General features: G+C 41.8%; 1 protein-coding gene across 1 annotated transcript in view; it reads left to right on the top strand.

Annotated features, from left to right (window-relative positions):
- vta1 (vesicle (multivesicular body) trafficking 1) overlaps window positions 1–17374 on the top strand; it is a 96637-nt gene that overhangs the window by 42286 nt on the left and 36977 nt on the right. The window contains exon 4 of the mRNA XM_030046695.1: window positions 13719–13794. Within this exon, the coding sequence (XP_029902555.1) occupies window positions 13719–13794 (76 nt within the window). The remainder of the gene's footprint in view (window positions 1–13718; window positions 13795–17374) is intronic.

The following is a 17374-nucleotide window of genomic DNA, read 5'->3' as shown; positions in this document are numbered from 1 at the left end:
AAAAACACAAACACCACCAGCCTCAGGATCGACTAGACTTTCCACTGATCTGATCGGCTACATCGGATCGGCCGATATTTTGCATTTTATGCAGTTTGTGTGATCGGCTGTAATGTCTTAATTCGCTGATCCGATCAATGACGTCATTGTCGTGTTGAAACTTTTTGCAGATGCTCCCGTTGCGTTGTTTGATCTGCCACATTTACCCCGAAGAGGTTCCACGCCACCGCCATGTTAGTTTTGAGCCCGGTCACTAAAACCGAACCCGGCATTTTTAAAAGAAAACGGCAACAGCGACCGTGCGCATTGATCCTCGCTGAAGTTGGCAAAGTTGGAAAATGGCAAGCAAACCGGTACCGTGGTCAAATGAAGAGGTGGAGACTTTTCTGTGCCACCTTTCTATGACGACTCCACCGACAGCAAGGTGGTGCTCGATTGTAATGGAAAACCACCGAGCCGAGTAGGTACTAGTGGAAAAACGCCATATGTGACGGACAGTAAAGTTTTTTGAATCTTGATTCAAACAAACATGGTGGTGGTGTGGGACTTCTTCAAGGTTTGGGGCATGGCAAAGATTCTTAAACACTGGCAAAAAATGCTTGAGAATACTTTTGTTGATACTCAGTAAACGGTACATGAGTATATACAGTAAATAAACAAGTTATTTAAATAGACACACTGCCCCCTCATGTGATCGGATCGGTGATCGGTTATTTAAACTCACAGATTATCCCCAAAAATCCTGATCGTGTAAAGCCTAGGATCGACCTCATTAGATTTAAACTGCTAGATGTGGCTCATCCTCACTTGTACCACACAGATGATGAAGAATATGAAAAAAACTTCAGGAGTCAGCGGTCGAGCGGGACCGACCAGCTGAGGTAGCGACAAAACAAAAACACACTCAGCGTCTTTGGCAGAGTCATTCCTGCTCTTTCTCACAGTTTCTGCATTCAGGGGAAGTTTATCAGCTGTGATTTCCCCGCAGTAGCTCCAGGGCAAGGCGCTGTTCATCCCAGCCATGATGACAACCCTGGATTGGCCATGAGCAAGATGTTGTTCTTGGGCGTTTTGGGTGGCTTTCATCCAAAAACAAAGGAGTGCACTCGGTGTGACTCTGATGCACCAGCTATTGACCGTGGAGCTGTGAGGGGTAATGACATCTGGACAGATATTTCACAGGTGACCCCTCAAGACCCCTTGAAATGACATCGTACTTCTTCCTCCTCAGTTTGAAGCGTAATCCAGTGGGACCACTTAGGGAGAGAAGGTTTTATTCGATGGGATGGGTGGAGGGTACAGAAATTGATAGGCTGAAATTTGTATTTACTCCTACTGCTGCAGCATGAGGTCACCATCAAAGATACACTGTTTTCCACACAATAAAAGTAATGGGGGTTCACGGGAGTTCAACCTCCAAATCCTTCGCCGAACTGTTGCCGTGCCGTGACAATGGACCATTCATCGGGCCGCTCATGCCAAACCTAAGGCACGACGTTTTTCCATCGCTGTTTATTACATCATTTCTTTATCACCACAACACACGTCTGCTTCAAGTGACCATAAACGCTCACATTGAGAGAGCTGTTTCAAATGTTTCCGTCTCTATTCGGGTTTTCCCGATTTGATACATAATAAAATGCAAACCCCAAAAAATGTCACACCATTGAATTGAACTGTCAGGTCACCGAGCAGCTAACCAGAATCTTCTTCATGTTTTTAGTGGTGACTTTTTTTTTTTTTTTTTCCAGAAATGGAAAATTTGTGTAATTTAATTCACTGCAGAAAACGTGTGAGGAATCATTTTAACGTCATTCCGGTTGAATCTCTCCCCTATTTGTCAGGATTTAGGTATGACATCTAAATAATTTAAAATCCCTTTAAAACCTGCGAGGGAAAAAATCAGTTATTTATAATTAATTTATTTCAAAAACATGGGGAAAAATGATCAATTTAACCAAACAACAACAACAACATCAACAACAACAGGATATTAGTTTAAAAAATAATTGAAAAAAGAAATTTCCTAGGAACTAACAAAATACAAATAATAAAATAATAAATAAATAAATAAACAAATAAACTTGAAAAATAGCACCAAAAAAAGAGAAAGAAACAACATATAAACCTAATAAACAACACATAAACCTAATAAAAGCAAAATAAAATATAATAAAAAATAAAACTGTCTATTTAAAGGTCAGGTTAATGATGCTGGATCAGTATCAGATGTGTTTAAATGCTTTTGAAAACCCAAATCAAAGTAGGGTCCACCTCACATGGGGGTCCACAGCGTATTGAAAGTCAAGTCGGGGTCCAAAACATGAAAAAGTTTGGAAACTGCTGCTTTTAGAGGACAGCTGGCTTCTCCTCCGTTCGGCTGAGTTTAATCCAGGCCAGAGCAGACGAGGCTAAATGAAACTTTATTATGCCTTGATCATTTCGCTGGCACACGGCGAGGCAGGGACTCACTAATTTATGGATTTGTTTAACATTTATGAACGGGGGCTGGCAGAGCGGGCACGGGGGCTGCCGGGTGCAGCCGCGGTCCTCTGCTGCCGGATCTGAACTCACAACCAGCTGGACTCCAACCTGTCACTCTGATACGAATGTGAACAGTGAAACCAAACCTCCCAAATGTTAATTCTAATACACAAAATGGGAAATGGAGGACAGAGTTTTGTTTGAAGATTGGTTAAGGGACAGTGGATCGGTCCGTTTGTTCTTCCATCTGTCCGTCCCGTGTGTTTTCTGATCTGCTGCTTTTGGATGAAACTTTGGATGACTTTGAATATGAACCGTTTTGGCCCTCCACAGCGCCATCACCAGGCCAACGGGGGTCTAAATGTCAAGCTCAATGTCTTGGACATCACAGGGTTAATCTTGATGATATTGATTGGTCCACCGCAGCGCCACCAACAGGCCAAAAAAAGTCCCTGAGCTTCTAGCAGCAATGTCTTAGACACATATACAAAAAAAAAAAAAAAAAAAATCACACAGACGGCAACTTGCACCCATCTTGGTCACGGTAAACTTGCTGAATTTTCATTTTGAGCCAAATTATGTGCATACGAGTGGGGAATTTCAATTGAAATGTTGGATGATATCGGCCATTTACCTGTGACGTTTTCATTGGTAACACTTTACAATAAGAGTACAACAATTAACATTAGTTAATGCCGTAATAAACATTAAGTAACTGGTAATAAACATTAAGTAACAGGTAATAAACATTAAGTAACAGTTAACTAACCGTTAACTAATGTGTCTAAGAATCATGTACTAATGCTGTTCATGCTAAGGTATTAATTTAAATGTTATTTAAGGGTTATTGTAGGTATTATTAACATTAGTAAATGCCATAATAATCATTAAATAACAGTTAATTAACCATTACGGCATTAACTAACATTTACTAACATTAATTGTTGTACTCTTATTGTAAAATGTTGCCTTTTCATTTCTGTTGTGCTTGTGGTGTGGCTCCATGGTGAGTGAACACAGGCGAGGTTTTGAACCAGGTTTTGTTTTCGTTTGTAGTTTATGTATTTCTAAAACCAGGTTCTCCAGTGGACCTGCTGGCTTTGTAAGCCTCGAGGACGGGCAGTGGTACAGAGACTAGATTTGATTTTTAATACCGTCATAGAATTTAATACTGAAATTTATGAGTGCAAAAACATAGAAAGTAAATTTCGACTGTTTTGACACCACTGTTGTATAGTAACATAAAAATATATATCTATGCAGCTCAGGGAATTCACCTTAATTACCGTATTTCCCCAATTACTCGCCCGGGCGTTTAATACGCAAAATCAACTTGGAACCCGGGCATTTAAAAGAACCAGGCGGCTATTCGCTGCAGGCCTTTATTTATTTTTGCACAGACCTGCACCAGGCCATTATTGTGATGACAGTTACTGTCCAACATATTTACAGTCAGTCGATTTAAGATTACGGTACACCCTTTTGTTCTAACGTTAGCTAGCTCTCTTATTTTGACATAAATTAGAAGTGCCGCAGAGTTATTGTGCGGCTAACTGTTTACTTCTGCAAAAATAAGGTGAGTAGCCTTATTTTGGGTTACCTCAATATAATGCAAATAATCGCCCCGGCGGTTATTCGGGTGGGCGTTTAATACGCAAAATGGGTGCACACCCCAGGCGTTTAAAAGAACCAAGCAGCTATTTGCGGCCGGGCAATTAATTGGGGAAATACGGTAATTAACTAATGTTAAACCATAATGTTTGCTCAATAAATCTTGCATCAGATTTAGATGATGTTGGACTTTATTTTTCATTTTGAGTGAGAGATCAAATTGAGACTACAAATTTAAATTAAAATATCAGATTATAACACCATTTGTTACATTGTCATTGTGGATGTGTGGTTTTTTTTTTCATACACTGACCAGTCTGCTTCCAATGCGGCCTTGGGATCTTGTGTGTGTGTGTGTGTCTGTGTCTGTGTCTGCAGTGGGGACGGGGAGATTGTGTGCATTTGTATTTACTGATGATATCATTTTGCTACGTGTTTTTCCTCCCCTGTGATAAGTGTGTTTTGACAGGAATGAGCTGGAGCGCCAGTGCTTTCCTCCTGTGGGCCGGGTGCGGTTTACAGCCAAGCGAAAGCCACGCCGTCGAAATGAAATGACCAAAACGGAGAACTTTTAACCCCCCCCCATTATCAGTGTTTCCAAATTTCCAAAGAAATAGGTCATGTTCTAGAAAGACAGGAAGGTGAGAAGGAAGGAGGGAAGGGTAAATACAGAGGTAGAGTGGCAGAGAAAGAGAAAAAAAAACAGAAATGTGTGTCACCAAACCTTCACCAAATATTTATTCCATACTTTCCTCTTTCCTTGTTCACTTCCCCTGTAGAGTAAAACAGGATAGCAAACTTTAAAGGGATATTTCACCTGTTTAGAAAAACTTGATATCATTTCTCCTCTCCTTCTAGCTGTTTAGGAAAGTGGTGGTGTTGTCTTCCTCTTATTGTTACTTAGTGCTGGAAACTGAATGGATGTCAGTGGCGTCAAAGGCCTCCTTCCATTGACGCGCACCAACTTCCTTAAAAAATATGGGCGATGAGAGGAAGATAGCACCACTGCCTGCATGACAGCAAGGAGAAGTGAAAGGGAATGGGTAGGTGAAAAAATGTCAAAATGGGTGAACCATCCCTTTAATAAGGCCTCCGAGTCTAAAGTGTGGAAAGGAAGAAAAGGAAAACAGCCTTTCCTCCAGCACTTTTTTTTTTTTCAAATCTTTAATTAACAAAGAATGAACTGGAAATTAGTCGGATTACAGAGTCTTGAATCGTGCCGTGGAATCTGCTGGTTCGATTCTGCAGCAGCGTTCTCAGTTGTAACTCTTTGCAGAGCTTTATTATGGCTTTAGATATGCTGAAGGACAAAAATCGTATGATTATCACATTAAATATCGAATAAAAAAAAAAAAACAAGAGTGAGTTTTTTTGTTGTTCTGTAGAGCGAAATGCTGCAAACTCCCGCCGTGTCCTTAATGCAGAGGGAGCTGGAGGGAACGGAGAGGTGGAAGGTCTTGTGAGGATATCAGGCTTGATGAAGAGGGTTGCTCCACCCATACACACACGCACACACACACACACACACACACACACACACACAGTAACCTCCATTACTGTGTATGTCATGCCAGAAATGCTGACCTCTGTGCTGCCAGAAAGAGAGCAGATAAATGGCCATGAAAGCAGCTCTGTGTGCATGGAACAGCAGTGTGTGTGTGTGTGTGTGTGTGTGTGTGTGTGTGTGTGTGTGTGTGTGTCTCAGATCTATATGTGTGTGTATGCGTACATTTATGGAATGCCCTCTTCCTTGTAGTAAAGGAGACTCTTGTTTCCCTTTGTGTTCGTCTCTCTCTCTCTCTCTCTCTCTCTCTCTCTCTCTCTCTCTCTCTCTCTCTCTCTCTCTCTCTCTCTCTCTCTCTCAGTGTGTGTGTTTTACAATAAACAGTGGAATGTGAGTAACTGATAGTCGATGTACAACTGGACTTTCTTTCACTAACACAGCCGGGGTTTGACGAAGGAAAAAAGTGTCATACATCTTCATTTTCCCCGTTGTGCACCTCCAGAAATTTGTAATGTTGCAGACTGTCGCGCGGTGCGATTGGATAGTTGGTTGCCATAGCGATTCATCATCATCATGTTCATCTTTTCCTTGCATAAACAGTCAAACTGGCCCCAGAAGTCTTTCTCTGATTTGTAAGGCTTTTCGAGACTTGATCGAAAAAAAAATTGTCTGTGTGAGAAATGACTGTTTCTTTTTTAATTCCTTCAAGTTATCTATCTTTTGGATGGTTGCATTTGAAAAAATAAAAACATTTGCACAGTTTTTACAGCATGAACATGATCGGTGTCATAAATAAAACCTGCTAAGCCACCCATGACCTGTTGCATGCTTTCAGTGCAGTGATTCTTCCTCCTCTCAATACTTTTGCTGCTGATATCCGATCGAACAAATAAATGAAAGAAATGGACATGGTGGCTGGTCAAACAGATGTTTTTATGGCTCAGCAGTGAGCTGGAATGATTCCAGTGGTAAATTTTATCTCATAAAGCCGCTCACAGCTACATATTTAATGTGTACTGTGGTGCTTTTTGTCAGCAAAACAATGATTTGGGTTTGGAAATCAGCGGCAGAATTCAGTGCCATTATAGGGCACTCGTTGAAATACTTTGAAATTAAAAAAAAAACAACCCTAGACTGTTATTAGAGAACATGACAGGACTTTATTACTTCTATAAAATTTTTCTAAAATTTTCATTTTGTAATAGAAAATCAAAGCCATTGAGATTGGTCAAATGCCACAATCATGTGACCTGGGATGTAGAGCGATCTTTGCTGATTGGCTGGGTGAAGACCAAATGATTATTGAACTAACTGAGACAGGGGATGGGCCTGATATGTAAAATTTCTGAAATTACCAAAAATAGTCACTAGAGAATCAAAAGCTCCAGGTTTTAAACACCAGCTTGACGCCTCGTGGATTTTCCCCAGAGAGAGAGAGTATGGGTTGAAAACGGGATTCCGTATTTGGGCAGAGGTTTGTAGAAAACGTTACCTCTGGCTTTTGGGGTTCAGTGAGCGAGGCCTGTGGGAAAACTGGAGGCTGAATCTGCATCTACCGAGCAAAACAAGGCAGCCCGCGGAGGATTCCCCGTTACATCATCACACGATCTCTGCTCCCACATCACAGGGCGGCTGGCATCCAGTCTGCGTCGCGTTTGATCCCCATGCCAAGTTTTCAGCTGTTCCTCTTCACCTGCTGCAGACTGAGGCTCTGTCTGTCTCCAGTCCTGCACCTTCAGGCTGCGCTCACACATGCTGCCTCTCCTCAGCCGCCGCCACTGTCTGTTTTTCTGAGTGAAAAAAGCGCTGTGATGCTATTCACACCCCGTGCTGAAACGTTGGTCGAATGATTGGTTGGTTGATAAAGTGGTTTTCATGAAGCCTGTTCTTTTGAGAAGTTGACCTTGTAACGGAGAAAAATGCTGGTGGCAGCGCTTTTTGAGGATCTTGGCCACTTTGTCAGGGCTTCTCAGCCGCTTCCTGTTGGATTTCACGCAAACAAAAGACACCGGCCGCTCAGAAAATCAGAAAAAGAGTGTGAACCCTGCAGTCCACACGGCGTCTGCACATTTCTGTCTCCTGGAGGCAACACTGAAGTTGAGTTTCAGGTTAGCTGTAGTATTTAAATATTGAACGTTCTTGCAACAATATTAAAGTCACATTTTTATTAGGGCTCTCCTTTAGCTCATATGGGCGCTTCATCCCAAAGAGTCCCAGATACTTACAGTTATGGCGATATGGCCAACAAATAAAATCTTGATTTTTGTAATTTTAACTTATATTTTTCTTGTTTTTCTACTACTACTACTAACTGATGGTAATCTTTGTGACAGGTGATTCACACATACATTTTCTGGGCATGCCGCTTCTGTGTGTGAATTGGGGCTTATTTGACGGATTGCTCCGCGGCTGTCATGGTGTCCTAAAATATGTTGTCAAAATCTCACTTTTGCCATTCTGCTGCTTTCTGCATCAATTCACAACCTAAATTCAAATAATTAGATTTAATCGATTTCTCACCCAGCCCTACTTACAGCACACTTACCAGGAGTTTTTCATGTGAAGGACCTCCAGAATGAGGTGCACGTCAGGCCACGGAAACCCATTTGAGAGGATCTGCTCTTAGAAGGCTTGGAAGAACTGTTAGGCGGAGAAATAACGTTACAGCCAAACCATGGTCAAAATAGGATCACTATAAATCACACTTAAAATCCCATCCATGGCTACACATTTCCATGCTGTTCTAGCTTTCCTAAAATCTCACGAAAGTTACATTAATCCATTACTCCTGTTGCTGTGGACCCCCTGCAACCCTCTCCAAGACTCCTGGTGGTCCCCAGACCCCAGTTTGAAAATTACTGCGCTATACTATCCAAAACATACAAAAAGACAGTTACACTTAAATACACACAGAATACACAAGTGTTCTGTTCGCAATATGGTTTGCAAAATCAAACAGTTATACTGAAACACACAAAATACACAAATGTATGAGCAGTAATGGATATCCCATTACTTGTAGTTTATATAATAGTAGTCGAAAGTAAAAAAAAAAATGTCCAGTATCAGTCAGTTATCAATCAATCAATCAATCAATCAAACTTTATTTATAGAGCACTTTTCATGCCAAAGGAGCAGCCCAAAGTGCTTTACATAAAAACACATAAAAACAATAAAAACAATGCAACACATAAAAACAATACAACAAACAATAGACACAGGATATATCCCCCCCTTCTCCCACACATAAATACACACACACACGCGCGCACACACGCACACACGCACACACACAAATTTAAAAACACTAAGGAATTAAAAAACACTGAGGAAACGCTATCCTACACTCGCCACTTCGAAGTGAGGATACACTAGAGAGAAGATAATCCATATTAAAAATTAAAATTCAGTAAATATCAATAAAAATAAATAAATAAAAGTAAATAAAATAAATTCAATTCAGTTGAAGGCAAGACTAAAATGGTAAAATAATCAAATAAATAAAATTCAATTGAAAACCAGTCTAAAAAGGTAAAATAAATAAACAGACAAGTAAATAATAAAATAAATAAAATTCAGTTAAAAACCAGACTAAAAGGTCTAAAATGATAAATAAAATAAAAAAAATCCTAAAATAACATTTAATTAAAAGCCATACTAAAAAGGTAGGTCTTGAGTTTGCTTTTAAAAATGTCCACTTTCTCTATTTTCCTCAGGTCCTCAGGCAAACGGCGTTATACTAAGATACTGACAAAAGTACACAATAAATACCTCATTCTTGGAACTATTTGTAGTTCTACATTCCACGCTTCAAGTGTTTGTTAAAGTCCCCTTGTTATAGGAGTCTGTATTCATGCACAATACAAAAATATCCAATTACCACCTTTTTTGTTTACCGCGTGTAATGACATAATGCGTCATAACGTGGCCTTCAGATGGAGGAAAGCCAGAGTGAAATCGCGTGTCGGCAGGTTTCCGCCCTGCTGAAGTGAAGGGAGGCGGCGCCGCCCCGGCCTCTGCAGCAGAAACAGGAAAGCAGCATCGGGGGAAAGCGTCACGTTAAAGTCAGACGGCGTCACAGAAACAGAGCTGTAGTGTCCTGCCCCCCGTTGGTAACCGCGCGCGCCTCGTGGCGGCCGGTGGAGAATGAATGGAGGCGGGCGACGGGCTCTCTGGAGCTGTTTGCGGCGTAAACAACATGTGAGGCGGCTCTCTGTTTCCAGCAGGGAGATTAAGCAGAAGCTGTTCGGCCAAACGGGAACACAAACAACCTGCGGTTTTACAAGAAGCAGCGGTCTGCGCTAACAGCCTGCAGGCCTCAGTGCTGGGTTATATCACCTCTGGACACACACACACACACACACACAAGCACAAACAGGCACTAACATATAAAAATGCACAATTTAACACACACAAATATGCACTTTCATGCACACATCATATAGACACACTTACATAGGCCCATGTGTAATTATATACATACACACAGACACACACTCATGCACTTTGGCATTCAACTACACACACACACATTCACCCGGCAGAACAGCGAGGTGCAGAGTTGAATGTTTATGGGAAAGTTTGCTGGAATAAGAAACTTCCTCCAACTTTTTGAGGCTGCTGTTCTGTACCTCACACTACAAGGAACCTATTCATAATCCTTACCTTCACCGTGCCATGCTCAGTGTGTGTGTGTGTGTGTGTGTGTGTGTGTGTTAGGTTGGGAAACTGCCACCAGCCCAAATGCCGGTAAATCTGGGCTGTGGCTGCTCTGGGTTAGTTCACTCTAAACCCAGAAAAGATGAGTCGCACGCTCACAACTCATTTATTTAATCAGGTAGTGATGTTTGGACTGGCGGGCAGCCCTCACTGTGTTGACACAGGAAGGTGGAAACTAGGGAAGACTACTTACCGTTGTCATATGATAAGTAAGTAGGGCTGGAAGATTGGGAGAAATTCAAATACCACAGTGGCTTTGACCTCAATATCGATATAAAAATGATATTTTAAAGATGACAAATGGTGCTTTCATAAGATATGTAGGCAGAACAGACTGTGGATAAACAGTCGTTAGGAATGTGGATATGATGACTAAGTAGTTAGAGCCAAATGTGCCAAGAAAAAAAGAAAAGAAAAGAAAACAATTCATCGCTCTCTATTGATTTTGCGCTGTGTGAAAGCGCCTCTTTGGCTTCTGACAGCCGTCACAATAAAAGTCCCCGTCACTTTGCTTCACACTGCCTGGATCCAACGGAAGAGCGTTTTGATGTTAAATGTGTGTATGCTTGGTTCAAACTGCAGGTGTGGATGGTGAAATGATTGTGTATTTTGCTGCTACAGCGAGGATCATCAACGCCACCCATTCTAGCAGTGCAATACACAATCATTTGGACACAGTTTTGCCAAAAAAAACCAACTTGTTTTTCTCTTTCCATCTATACCATCAAAACACTCAGTGTCTTCTGCTGAATGCAGCCGTTCCCAGCGTGCAGCAAACTGATGGGGACTTTTCATGTGATGAATGTGGGAAGCCACCGAGACACTTTAACACAACACAGAGTCAATGGAGAGTGATGAGTTGTTTCCCATCTGGGGTTGGTGGGACTTAAATACTGATTGATAACAGAACAGCTAGAATAAGATAAGATAAGTTAAAAAATATCTCTGTTTCCCTACTGTAATCCAGCCTTTGAAACCAGGAAAAGACAGCATCTGTCATATCGTGATAGTGTGATATCTAGTCTCATGTCACGGTGTCGAAGTCGACATACACTACTCACAAAAAGGGATATTCGGCTTTCGGGTGAAATTTCAGGATGAACCTAAAATGCATTATAACCTTTACAGGTGAACTTAATGTGACCTTCTGTAAACTTTTGAATGCACATGTCCAACTGTTCAGTGTTTCAGTACTTTTTGCACAAGTTGCTGTTCTCTAACAAGGAGTTTAACAGCAAAATTCACATCAGGTGTTTGATGCTCCAGCTCATCGAGGTCGTATCATTAGGGAACGGCTGCTGGAGACTGGGGTACCTCAGATGGAGTGGCCTGCACTTTCTCCAGACCTGAATCCCATAGAAAACCTATGGGATCAGCTGAGTCGCCGTGTAGAGGCTCGGAGCTCTGTACCCCAGAACCTCAATGTCCTGAGGGCCGCCCTTCAAGAAGAGTGGGATGCCATGCCTCAGCAGACAATAAGTCGACTTGTGAACAGCAGGAGACGTCGTTGTCAAGCTGTAATTGATGCTCAAGGGCACATGACAAGTTATTGACACTGACATTTTTTGTTGTGGTATATCCACCACTGTTGTTGGCTTTTGTTTCAAGAAATTGTTTGAGATGAGGAAATCACCAGTGTATGCTTCTACTTAAATGCCCTACTTTCATGATATAATATCACTGTAGTGTGAACTTTTTATATTTTCCATAAATTTCACCCAAAAGCCAAATATCCCTAACTTTTTGTGAGTAGTGTATGTCACCCTGAATAAGTAGGATCATGATTGAGGAGGTGACCAAATCTCATGACCACAAGTTTATCTGCCAGTCACCATTTTGCCATTTTGTGAGGGTTAGACTGTGCTGATCCATGGCTCAAAAGTGAATGAAACTCACCAGTGATTTTCCAAATGCATCAGCCACTGTGGGTGCAAAGTGTGTGTCGTGTGTGTGTGTGTGTGTGTGGGTGCAAAGTGTGTGTCGTGTCTGTGTCCATTTGTATTTATGATTTTTTTGTGTTGAGGTTTATTTTTCCCTGCTGCTTCCATCCCTGTCATTGTCACCAAGTCCTGGGAGCACTCAGCTTTCACCTCAGAACCTCGCCATTACGCTTGCATGCTCACACACACACACACACACACGCACACACACACAGCGCTAAGGTCCATTACCATCGGCTACAGAAGGCAGAGGGTTTATTGGTCATTCAGAGGAGGACAGGATCTGTCTGCGACTTGGGAAAAACTGGAAATCAAGTCCAGTTACTGTTTTATCGTCCTTTATATGGTGAGCTCAGCTGTGTGTTTCATCGCAGAATTACTTTCATTTTCTGCGAAATCGCTTTGGTTGGACGATTATGAGAGAGTTGAAATATGCTCCGGCACAGGTGAATTTGCTGCAGAGAACCAATAATTTGTTTTTTTACTCTTTTTTTAAATTTATTTTTGTCTTGTGAACCTGTTTTGGCCCGATATTGAGATTATTGTGTGGCACTGGAATCAAATAAAATCAGTCACATTACAGCAGGATAGAGGCTTTGCTGTCTGCAGCTTGACTGGTTGCTGATGGGCTCCGGGCAGCCGGCCGTTCCCAGGGTGAAAGAGCAGCCGAGTAGTTTTTCATCAGAGATAAGAAGGACAGAGAGAGTACTATTTCAGAATCACTGCAAACACGATTCCCAATTTAGCCGCGGAGCCTCAAGTGCGAATTGAATCCAGCGAACAAAAGAAAAGTCGGGTACACTCACAGCAGTTTGTTAGTTTTTTGAGTAGTATTTTGATTTTTGGTCACATGACGTCCATCAAGGCACACACACAAAGAGACTCAAAAGATAAAACAGTGTATCCGATTCATTATAATGTAATACAGCTGTGTTGCATTCACAGCTGCATGTTTCAGAGGGAACCGTAGCTCTCTTGGCATGCCATTTGTAGCTCAAAATCATGTTGCAAAATTTTTCATTTCCACTGACATTGTTAATTATGTCACAAAAGCAATATCTTCAGTGTGGTTTGTTCTTACCCTGTTGTTCAGAGGTGTGGGAAGAACCAAAAAATACTGCAAAAGCACATCAAGAAAACAGTCAGAGAGAGAGGCAGCGGGCAAATGGAGGTTAAAAAGGTTCAGATCACTTAAACCTGTGTAGGAAAATAAAGTCTTTAAATTTTCCTCTTTATTGCATTTATCGTAACTCTTCTCAATGAAACACTGAAATGAGCAACCGATGGTAATGATTTTTTATATTTTCTCCCTCTCTGTCCCCATACCTTTGCTCTCTCTTTCACTTTTTCAAAACCCTTCAACCTTCTTTCCTCCCTCCCTCCTCATTCTCCCTCTCTTTCTCCTCTTCCCTCTTTCTTCCACTCCTCATTCCCTCTTTTTCCCCCCTCCTTCCTCCCAGGAACATGATCAAGTCTTTCTACACAGCCAGTCTGCTGCTGGATGTCCTCTCGGTGTTCGGGGAGTTGTCAGAGGAGGTAAGGTACCGTCTGCTGGTAAAATCCCACTGTGGAGTCACAAGTTTGATCCCTGCAAACACCCAGGTCATGTCGGAGATTATCTCAGTGTGAAACTCTGCTGATCCCCTGTTTTTTGGGGGGGGTTTTCCCTTGCAAGACATGGATCACCAAGCAAAGACGCACTTAAAAGTAAAATTTTTCTGTCTCATAGCACAAAGTGACTGTAGTATCTGTGGGGAACTGGCAAGGTTGCTGATCAATACCGCACTGACTCAGTGTGTCAAGTGCTGAGATTCTGAGGTTTCTGGCTTTCAGAAATCATTTTCCAGCCGTACCCTCTAATTTGGAACAAAAACAACACACACACTCACCTACTGGTGCCTGACATTTCCAGCTGCTCTGAAATGGAGGACAGGGTTATGAGCAAGCAAGATATTTTGGTCTCAAGCTCACAAAAAAAAAAAAAAAAACGATGCATATAATATTCCAATCATATGCAATGAGCTGTATGAGCTCTCCACGACATTTTGTGTTGGGTTTCTGGTCTAATTAACTAGCTTTAACGTCTCCATGGTGAAAATGTGACCTTATTATTTCTGTGAATTAAAGGCCACCATAAGAACTTGTGGATGTTGCTCATAGAGGTTTATAAAAGTCATACAGTCTTGCTGACCAAACTCACAACTTTATCTTACTTTTGTGTTTAAGAATTACGCCATGTAGAAAAAAAAAAAAACAATGTGGGATTCCTGAGACATACACACCCATGTTTTTTGTGTCACCCAGGTGTCTGACGAATGACACTTGAATTGTAAATTGGATGAGTGTGAGTGCTGCTGCTGATTAGTGTCAGAGCAGATAGACACCTGAGCAGGTTCAAAAATAGCCCACAGACTGTAGGGTCATGTGGAAATGGGAAAACCTTGTCGGAAAGGTGAAGAAACCATGGCAAAGATACCAGAGAGGCAAGACTTTTCTTCTTCTAAGTGAACCTAAAGCACCAGTCAAGAGAGAGAGACAAACAAAGATTTTTCAAAGTGGAAGTTGACAAGTAACCAGGTAATCAGGGAAAAAACAAAAAAACAAAAAAACTGGCATGAGGTTACCGGTGGTGTCAGTGGGGCAACATCAGAGACACGACTCCCTCTGGGCCGTCCTGATGGCCAGGGAGGAGAGAGCAGACACCACCGGGACGTGGAGCGACAGAATGGGACCTTTTTCTCCATTGTCGCTCCAGGATGTTGCAGCGATCCAGGGGACTTGTCCTCTGAAATCTCAAGTGCATCACCGAGTGATTCATCACCCTCAAAGATCTGCGTAGGGAAGGCTGCTTCAGTAACAACAAATGCGCCGTTGTCTTTGTTGGCTGCATCCTTGTGGATTTTTATATCATAATGAATCACTTCGATCAATCGGTCAGATGGGTCTCCGGCTGAATTCAAATAGAGCTGCCTATCTGTGGTCAAGGCATCACGTATACGCCACCGTTTTGCTGCTTCTGTCTCAAGTGGTGCAATGTCAAGCAAGGTATCTGTGAGCTTTGAATGAAAATATGCATGTCTATATATGCTTTCTTGATTTGGTTTGCGATTCATCCAAAGTGCTGGCTAGTATGCTCAATTTGACGTACGGCAGCCGAAAGAAAAAAAAACAGAGAAAAATGGGCAGATTGCATACGGTCAAGTAACAGTTACGAAAAAATAAACAGTAGCTTTGTTAATAGGGTTAATAAGAGTTGGCTTACAAAATGCATTAAAACATAGTTTGTTGGTATAGGTCTGTAACTTCTTAACTCTTTGTTCATTTTTTTTGCACCTTTTGGTACTTTTTGGGTTTTGCAAGAGTCAAATAGACCCAGGCTTTACTGCGATTTTAAAGCAATACAGAAATTAAAGTTTGTGTAAAGATACTCAACATATATCGGCTCATCTCAGTTCCAGAGAGGATAGTGCCTGTCATTTTTTGTGATGAAATTGATTTATGCAAGAAAATCCACTATAATTAAGGAATGGTTGGCATAAAAATTTCACACTGAATTCTTGAATGCTTCAGCTGAGGCATTTTTCTTTTAGTAAAACTTGGATCATTTTGACACAAACACAGTAGCAAGGGTAGAGTGTGTTTAAAGGAGTAATTAAAGTTTATAAGTACAAACCTCTGCAACTTATCTGCCTGCAGCACAAATGGGAGTGGGGGGCGGGGGTATAGCGCTGAAATGTTTTGGGAAATAAGTGCATTTTAAAGTCAAATCTAATTTGACATACTTTGTACAAATGAGGCCCAGAAACTGCTTAATGCCCTTTTGAAATTAAGGGTGTGAGAATATATATCATCAGGTGTGAGACGTACACGCAGAGAATGTTGCTGTGGGCACACTACATGTAAGGTTTTTAGGCAGTGAAGCCATTAACAGCCAGTGTGTACTCAGGAGCACACACACACACACACACACAGACATATGCACACACAGGGACAGGAAGCCTCTCTCTACATGGTGTCCCAGTCACCTAGGAGCCATTAACACATCAACAAGACACTTACATCCGTACAGCTAGCTGCTGCAGTGAGGGAGGCTTGCTAGTATTCGCACATACAAACTCACACACACACACACACACACACACTCCTTCATCAGACAATGAGTCCTCAGAGCGGCTGGTGGTGAGCACTCAGCGGACAGACAGTCAGCAGCGATTGGGTTTCAGGCAGTCAAAAGAGGTTTTCAGCAGCTTCCCGGCTGAGCTGAGTGGAGTCGCTGAGCAGACGTGTTGGCACAGTGTTGAGTAACGCTCTTGTCCACTAGGAACCACCGGCTTCTCTTCTTCATTTTCTCTTGATCTTCTCCCTATACGGGCAGAACGGTGGAGGCCGTCGTTCAAATGGAGGACCTGAAGGAACCTGAGGGACCTGTTCAAACCCTACATTACAGCTAGCGTTAGAGCTTGAATCAGGCCTGATATTTTGAATCCAACCCTCAACCGTGGCTGTAAAGATTGCGTCCGAACCTGACCCGACCTGCCAACGAGAACAAAACGCTGAACCCCCTCCAACTGAAACCCTAGAGGCTCACTAAAACCTATTATTCATATTGTAGAAATTAATCTTTAGGCCACTCATTAAGTGTAGTCCTATGGCCTGGTATGTAGTGCCTTCAGATTTCAGTGGTCATTTTTTTAAACACACAGCACTGCAAGCTTTGATGTAGACCAGCACTTATGCCAGGCAGCTATACAGTGGTCCCTCGTTTATCGCGGGAGTTATGTTCTATAAATAACCCGCAATAGGCGAAATCCGCGAAGTAGTCAGCTTTATTTTTTACAATTATTCTAGATGTTTTAAGGCTGTAAAACCCCTCACTACACACTTTATACACTTTTCTCAGACAGGCATTAACATTTTCTCACTTTTCTCTCTTGTTTAAACACTCAAAGTTCAAACCTTCATCGAAAAATAAGTCCAGTAAAAAAAAAAGCATGCAAAATTGCACAAAAAAAAAATCCGCGAAACTGCGAGGCCGCGAAAAGTGAACCGCGTTATAGTAAGGGACAACTGCACTGTAACAGTTTGTACTGTAAAACAAAATTCTTGCTCAACAAAA

The sequence above is a fragment of the Myripristis murdjan genome, chromosome 24, assembly GCF_902150065.1.
Source record: "Myripristis murdjan chromosome 24, fMyrMur1.1, whole genome shotgun sequence".
Taxonomy (NCBI): domain Eukaryota; kingdom Metazoa; phylum Chordata; class Actinopteri; order Holocentriformes; family Holocentridae; genus Myripristis; species Myripristis murdjan.
Note: the sequence above shows the minus strand (reverse complement) of the source record. Positions and strands in the feature narration are given on the sequence as shown.